A 7,797-nucleotide genomic window follows, 5' to 3' on the forward strand; every position below is an offset into this window, starting at 1 on the left:
AAACAAGAAAAAAAAAAAGCAGTAGAACTTAAGTCAATTAAACCCTTATGTTTGAAACTGAGTACCTGCTTATGTTGAGAATTCTGCAGCCAGCATTTACTCACGGATTATTTCCTTTGGATCCAAAATGTAGCAAAACTAATCTCTTGCTCTGTCAGACACCCTTTGTGAAAATCAACAGAAATATCCACTGCTCTAATGATCCATAAATGGATGAAAATTCTATTTTCACAAGCTTGTGAACCGTGAATGCTTTGGTTTTGACACGAACTTGTTGAAGGCCACTCATGGGATCTTCATGTTCTAGCTGTCTTTAACAGTGCCCAAAAAGAGAAGCAAGAATGGGAAAACACAAACCAAAACACAACCAAATCAGCTTGTTGGGAAGGGACAGGAATATACAGACAAGTAGATTTTGGATACAATTTCAAAGGAAATTCAGAAGAGAATAATAATCTTATAAGGAAAACTGTTGGAGAAATTGGGAATTCACATGACAAAAAAATATAAACAACTTCAACTTTCACTGCTCCACATTTTACAACTAACAAAGAGAAACTCATAGACGGGCATTTAAGACCCAAAGCAAGAAAGACTCTAGAGGTAAAACACAGGGGGACGCTCTGTGACCAAAGATTAGGCGGTTACTGATTAGAATCTACACCAAGCAGGATCCCACACTGGGAACAGAACATTAATAACCAAGCCTCAATCAAAATATTTACCTCTTTGAGGGACAACCTTAAGGGAACACAAGTGAAACCAGCGATGGGGGAAAAATATTCGCACGTCTCCATCTGAAAAGTGCCTCATATCCAGGAAAGGTAAAAAGCTACAAACTTCATAAAAAACAAATAATTCACACAGTAATGAACGAACAAGTTGCAGAGACACCTAACAAAGGAAATAGACAAATGGCAAATCCACCACTTTATTCATTGAGGAAATGGAAAATACTTTTGAAACTGGATACACTTACTTATTAAACTATCTGAAATGAAAACAACTGACCATACTGAGTCCTGGCAAGAATGGAGCAATGGAAATTCTCATCTCCTGTTGGCAGGAATCGAAAATCAAAAGGCACTGAGATTCAGCAGTTCAACCCCTAAGTCTCTACCCAGGAGATAAGATAACTCAGCTCCTTACAAAAACGTCTATGAACATGTATTTATTCTCCAACGCTGGAAGGGATAAAAATGGGGCATATCCTAATGATACTATGCAGGGGCAATGGGAAAGGAGTCTACAAAAATATACAGATGTTTAAAGCAATGGCACCCCACTCCACTACTCTTGCCTGGAAAATCCCATGGACGGAGCAGCCTGGTGGGCTGCAGTCCATGGGGTCGCTAAGAGTCGGACACTACTGAGCGACTTCACTTTCACTTTTGACTTCTCATGCTTTGGAGAAGGAAATGGCTACCCACTCCAGTGTTCTTGCCTGGAGGATCCCAGGGACGAGATCCCAGAGAGCCTGGTGGGCTGCCATCTATGGGGTCGCACAGAGTTGGACACGACTGAAGTGACTTAGCAGCAGCATTCAAACGAATATGCTGAGGGAAAGAAGTCAGTAACACACATACAAGGAGTGGAATAAGAGGTACAAAGTACTATGCATAAAATAAATAATATACAAAGACTATTTGAAAAATAATGACTGGAAAACATAGTGAATAAAAAAGCCAATATTTTATAACTCCAAAAGGACAAATAAAATTACCAATACCTATATGGTACACCTGTAATAAAAAAAAAATTGTACATCAACTATACTGCAATTTCGCTATTAAAAAAAATTGTACATCAACTATACTGCAATTTCACTATTAAAAAAAATTGTACATCAACTATACTGCAATTTCGCTATTAAAAAAAAAAAACCTATTAATCCCTCAGAGGAATTCCCTGATAACTGATTCCTGGTCTAGATATCATATATTTATCTTCTTAAACCAAAGATGACATCATTAGTTTTAGAAAATAAGCTTAAACAGACCTCTTCAATGTGAAAGAAATAACACAGGAGTTGTATAAGAAGCACAGAACGCCAAAATGCTCAGCTGCCAACCAGGATGTCAGAAGATTAAGTTTAGGTCACCATGTCCTTGTGATTAACCACTGTTTGATCAACATGTATTCCGCCAAGAGACATATGCTATAAAAATTGGAACCAACTCACATTCTCTCCAACAACTGGGGCATCCTCAGCTTGTCTAGAAGGAGCAACACGAGAGTCAGGAGATGAAGGTCCTATTGCTGAGTCTTATCCTTGTCCTTGTTTGTGCTGCCCAAGAAACTCCAGCTGAGATAGACCCCTCAAAGGTACCCAGAATGAGCTGATCTGCTAGAAGGTCTTGCCTGTTTGATTGTGTGTGTGTGTGAGCATGTGTGTGTGAAGTTGTGTTTGCATGTGACAGAGATATTCTTCTTTATATGTATGACCAGATTGTATACCTTCTGTGATCAACGTATCTACATGAATGTAATATCACCCTCTGTTTGTCTGTTCTTGGTATTTTTCATTTATCTTACTCATCTGTAGGTAAAACAAACAAACAAAGCCTAACAAGCTAACATTCAGAAAGATATGAACTGTCACGGTCTTAACTGTCATGGTTTTAGCTATTTCAAAAAAGTCTGAATTGTCTGCAAAAATTTCTGAATTCTACGCTTTGTGCTCCAATAGGAAAGATGGTTTCATGTCGTTTTATTCAGCAAGGCAGGGGGTGGAACTCCTCTCTGCTTAGTAAGATTCAATTTGCTTCTCTTCTGTGGTAAATGCAGAAGCAAAGGTCGTGCTGTGTATTTGGTGAGTAACCAACCAGAAAAAGAGATTGACTGACATTATAACGACCTTCCTTCTTAGGTTACAGGAGAGTGGCGCACCATTTATGCAGCCGCGGACAACAAGGAGAAGATTGTGGAAGGGGGCCCACTGAGGTGTTATAATCGCCACATTGAATGCGACGATGACTGCGAACACCTCTCCCTTGCATTTTATGTCAAGTAAGCACAGTTCTCCTCAACTGAGAACAAGGAGTCTGTGGGCTTCTAACAGGGGGTCCGGGCACCAGTGTGCAGTTTGAGGCGTGAGTCACGGCTGTGAAGCTGGGTGTGTGAACGTTATTCACGGAAGGGCATCCTCAAGCCCTGGGGAGTGAATGGTGAGGAAGCAATGTCTTGTCTGATTGCTTTTCAGGATTGACGGGAGATGCCAGTTTTTCTCAGAAGAGCTAAAGAGACAAGAAGGAGGCGTTTACTTCATAGAATGTGAGTATTCCAGCTTCTCTGACGGGTTTTCTTCCCCAAACCAAAGAACGTGTTCAGAATGATCGTCTCCGTTTCATCCAAGACAGCTAAATGTCTGGACTGGTGAACTATTTCCTGTCCTCATGATGAATGCAACCCTGGAAAAGCCATTTAATTTTTCAGCAATCAATTCTGTCCCAAAACACCAGGATGAGGTCCACGGTTGGAATATGGCCATTCATGGTCTCTGAGCAAAAGCCCCAGAACATTGACTTCTCGTGTTTCCTGAGCATGGAGACAAGCAACTTCCTACTTAGGCTAATAATGACTCTTTCACAATTTTTCCTTTGACTTGACCTATATGATGAAATTTGTTTTGACTAAAGAAATTCTTTAAATATTAAAAGTTCCTCATTAGCAAGTTTAGTAAGTAGAACATGATTAACTTAAAGTCCAAAAATGGAAACAGCTAAAATAACAGCCAAAATTTCAATTAATTTTTACATAATTTGAAAGGGACTTTAGCATTTATTTCTATCTCTATAGCTTAAAATAAGGAGAAATAATTCTCAAATGTGAATATCAATACATAATTTGAAAGAGGTATTAACATAAATTTCTATCTCTGTAGTTGAAAACAACAGGAAATAATTCTCAAATATTAATATCAGTACTGTAAGATTCTATTCAGTGATCAAATGTCTGTATGTTTCATTTTCATAGGAAAAAAAAATGTACAACAGAGCACTCTAATCTTGGTCTGATGCATTTAATTTCAACTGTGGACACAGAGCCACAGATTCTAATCTGCAACCATTTCAGATTATATATGTCCAACATTTTGCAATAGACTAATTTGTACTTCTTTTATTACCTCTTGTACTAGGAAATGACTCTGGATGATGTACTGACATTTAATATCACTCTTTTAAATTTTTGAATTCCTTTCTAACCATGATTGCAGCTGCAAATTAGGTTACAAAATTCTTGAAAATTTAACAATCAGCTCTGGTGAGCTCTTACGAGATGGCTGAGGTTCAACACCTACTACAGTGGCAATAAACAACTGTTTATCATTCACACACTGCTCAATCTAGAAGACTAGAAGTCTTTATCTTCAGGAGAAGGGGGTGTGGAGAAAGCTTTCCTAGTTCACTAGCTGTCTTAACTAGTTCTAACAGCACGTCACTAGAAATCTCAGTGAGATAGAGTTCACCATCCAAGGGAAGACTGATGATAGTATATGAAGAGTAAGTTGGGCTCAAATGAGAAGAAAAGAAGCTAATCATATTGAGGTTTGATTTTTTTTTCCCTCTGCCACAGTCGCGGGTGAAAATTATTTGCAAATCATTCATGTATCAGACAACATGCTGGTGTTTTATTATGAAAATGATGATGGAGAGAAGATCACAAAAATAACTGAAGGTTGCGGTACGTACTGTAGCTTACCCGGTCCAAAGCAGATGTATTCATATGATCAGTGTTTTTACAGAAAGGAGAGAGGAACACACATAACTTATATTAGGGCCTGACTGGTGGCTCAGATGGGAGAGAACCCACCTGCAATGCGGGAGACCTGGGTTTGATTCTTGGGTTGGGAAGATCCCCTGGAGGAGGGAATGACAATGCACTCCAGTATTCTTGCCTGGAGAATCCCACGGACAGAGGAGCCTGGTGGTCTATGAGCAACTAAGCACAGCACCTTATATGAAGCACACTGGAACAGATGTGTGTTCACATGGAGAATTCAGACTTCATGTGATGTGAGTCAGGGAAATAGAAAGTCTGTCTGCTAGAAAAATGAGGACATGTATCCACTGGGGATTCTATCAAATGGTTTTTTTAAAAAAAAAAAAAAATGAGATAGACTTATCCCAGAGATCCAAGGAAGTTTTTCAGTATGCTCCATAAGTTCCCCGCCAAGTATCACACAGATATAGTTGCTGGGTCCTGACACCAAAGTGAACCAAGGTTTAAATCTGAATTTAGAAAACTCACAGGTCCCGGCCATAACTGCATTCATCTCCATGACAAATGCTTTCTCCCTTGTCACAATCATAAAAGTACTGCCTGTACCTGAACCCAATGCTCTGCAAATACCACTGGATCACACTGAAGACTGCAGAGGCAGTGTGATCTGGAATGTCATTCATTCTGCCATCTGGCCAAACCCTTGGGTTTACTGCCACATCCCTTTATACCCTCTGATATTATATCCTCATTGAGGATGGGTGGGGATCGTGTCTGTTCTTTGAGGATGACAGAGCATGAGTTTTTTTTCCTCAGGAGCATGTGTGATGTTGTTACCAAATGTGGGATCCTGCTGCCTGCCCTTCAAAAGGCAACTAAGAGGCCAGCTTCTTAGAAAGAGAAGTCTGCTTTCGTTCAGATGCAGACAACTGGGAGGAGAGTGGACTTCTGTCCAAAGGCTGACTGCCCCACCCCAAAACTGGCACACAGTGGGACAAGAGCTTTTATAGACAGAGTGAGGGGGCTCTTTGCAAGAACAGAAGTCAGCTCCAACAGTCATTTTGAAATCAGTCATCAGTGGTCTGACCAGTATCATCGTGGTTGTTTTAGGCACAGTTAATCGACAGTTCCAGGGTCCCTCTGTTCCCATCTCCTTGAAATCAATTCTCAGAACCATGACAGCTTATGCCATGGCTGCAGTCTGGTCATCCTGTGCTTAACCGGTCCATCAGGTGGGGGTTCAGTGTCTATAAGACAGCTCACAGGATATGACGCAGAACAGTATCTATTGCCCTTGGGGAGGGACTACAGGTCCTTGTCTTTGCTTCATGACTACATTATTATTATTTCATCTCCTTGGACAGCTTTCCTTTGCTTTATGACATTCGCAATTCTCTGATAAACTCACACGTTGACTAAAATCTTTCACAGACAAAAGGCAGGCTGAACATATCAGGTATGGGGCATGGAACATAAGGTCCTCCACCAACTCAGTGGGGTCAGTGTGCTTTTGAAAATTCCAAATCATTCCCCTCCTCCGTTCATTTCATGAGGGTTCATGAAATCCCCAGGGATGGAAGTCAAGATGCAGACAAAGTGGACAGGAAGCGTTAGAATTGGGGCAAATTCTGAGTCTCAGATTTGCCACGACCTTCTCTGATGTACCATGAGAAATTGCATCTCACTGGGGCATGCTTAAGCTCACAGCTGAATGATCTGTAGCTCACTCAGGAGTTGTGAGATCTGGTAACATGGTAACATGTTAACTGTGGATTCTACCCACATGGACACATCTGAACTCGGGCACGTCTGTAGAAAAGTACCTGGAGAGCAGGGTTTAGGTGATGGTGGAGGGCAGTGGCGTTGGTGAGACTTACCGATCACTACAGCTATGAGCCGGGTGGCACTCTATAACCTATGAAGGATTCTAATGCACACCTCTTCTGCCCTGTCTGCTATGAAATCCAGCCAGAGGAACCAGTTTCACTCAAGAAGAACTTCAGAAGTATCAGGAGCTGAACAGTGAAAGGGGGATTCCAAATGAAAATATAGATAATGTCATCGAAACAGGTAAAGCCCCAGACGATGACACGTATCTGAAATGAAAACACTTTACTGGACATTCAATTCAAAATGCCCGTTGGCACAGATATCTTTTTAAAAAGCTGTTATGAAATAATCCTTGGAAATAGAGGCATGTCAATGGTCATTCTTCCCCTTATTCTTTTCACAGACAACTGTCCTCCATAAGAACAGAGAACATCATCTGGGTGAGTAGAAACATAACAACACTGAGCTTTTTCTCAACAGGTTCACTCTTTGGGGGAGGAGGGTTTCACTGTTTTAAGAATGGGATACACATGCAATGGAATATTACTCAGCCATGGAAAAGAATGAAATAATGCCATTTGCAGCAATGTGGATGGACCTAGAGATGATCTTACTAAGTGAAGTAAGTCAGAAAGAGAAAGGCAAATATCATATGCCATCAATTCCATGTGGAATCTAAAATATGATGCCAATGAACCATTCATAAAACAGAAACAGACTCTCAAACACACACAAAATTAACGGTCACCAAAGGGGAAGCAGGCAAGGGGTACGTTAGAAGTTTGAGATGAGCAGATACACAGTAAAATATATAAAATAAAGAGCAAAGACATACTGGATAGCACAGAGAACTACACTCAATGTCTTGTAATAAGTTGTAAAGAAGAATCTAAAAGGTGTACATTTACATACACAAATGTATAACTGAGGCTTTGGAGGTGACTCAGTGCTCAAGAAGCTGCCTTCCAATGCAGGAGACACAGGAGACATGGGTTCTATCCATGAGTTGGGAAGATCCCTCGGAGTAGAAAATGGTAACCCACTCTAGTATTCTTGCCTGGAAAATCCAATGGACAGAGGAGTCTGTCAAGCTATCGTCCATAGGAAACAGTGGGAAATGACTTAGTGACTAAATAACAACAAGTGTATAAATAAATCACCTTGTTGAAAGTAAGGAAGTAACAAAACATTGCAAATCAAGGGCGTTTCAATAAAAACTAATTTACGCAAAGAATTGAATAACAA

General features: G+C 40.4%; 1 protein-coding gene across 1 annotated transcript; it reads left to right on the forward strand.

The window, feature by feature from the left end:
• Positions 1-2,180: 2,180 nt before the first annotated feature.
• Positions 2,181-6,992, forward strand: LOC129535109 (allergen Bos d 2-like). Its single transcript, XM_055393720.2, has 6 exons — positions 2,181-2,325; positions 2,870-3,009; positions 3,203-3,273; positions 4,576-4,683; positions 6,691-6,792; positions 6,956-6,992. The coding sequence occupies exons 1-6, from the start codon at positions 2,245-2,247 to the stop codon at positions 6,970-6,972; spliced, it is 519 nt and encodes a 172-aa protein (XP_055249695.2). The 5' UTR covers positions 2,181-2,244; the 3' UTR covers positions 6,973-6,992.
• The last annotated feature ends 805 nt before the right edge of the window (positions 6,993-7,797 follow it).

The sequence above is a fragment of the Moschus berezovskii genome, chromosome X, assembly GCF_049115385.1.
Source record: "Moschus berezovskii isolate FMDL1 chromosome X, NW_MosBer_1.0, whole genome shotgun sequence".
Lineage (NCBI taxonomy): Eukaryota > Metazoa > Chordata > Mammalia > Artiodactyla > Moschidae > Moschus > Moschus berezovskii.

What these genes read in the sequence shown, in the direction of transcription:
- LOC129535109 (XM_055393720.2), top strand. Translation starts at nt 2,245, where the DNA reads ATGAAGGTCCTATTGCTGAGTCTTATCCTTGTCCTTGTTTGTGCTGCC. An exon ending in AGGCGTTTACTTCATAGAAT is followed by an intron (nt 3,274 to 4,575) that starts GTGAGTATTCCA and finishes CCTCTGCCACAG; the next exon opens with TCGCGGGTGAAAATTATTTG. An exon ending in AAAAATAACTGAAGGTTGCG is followed by an intron (nt 4,684 to 6,690) that starts GTACGTACTGTA and finishes TATGAAATCCAG; the next exon opens with CCAGAGGAACCAGTTTCACT.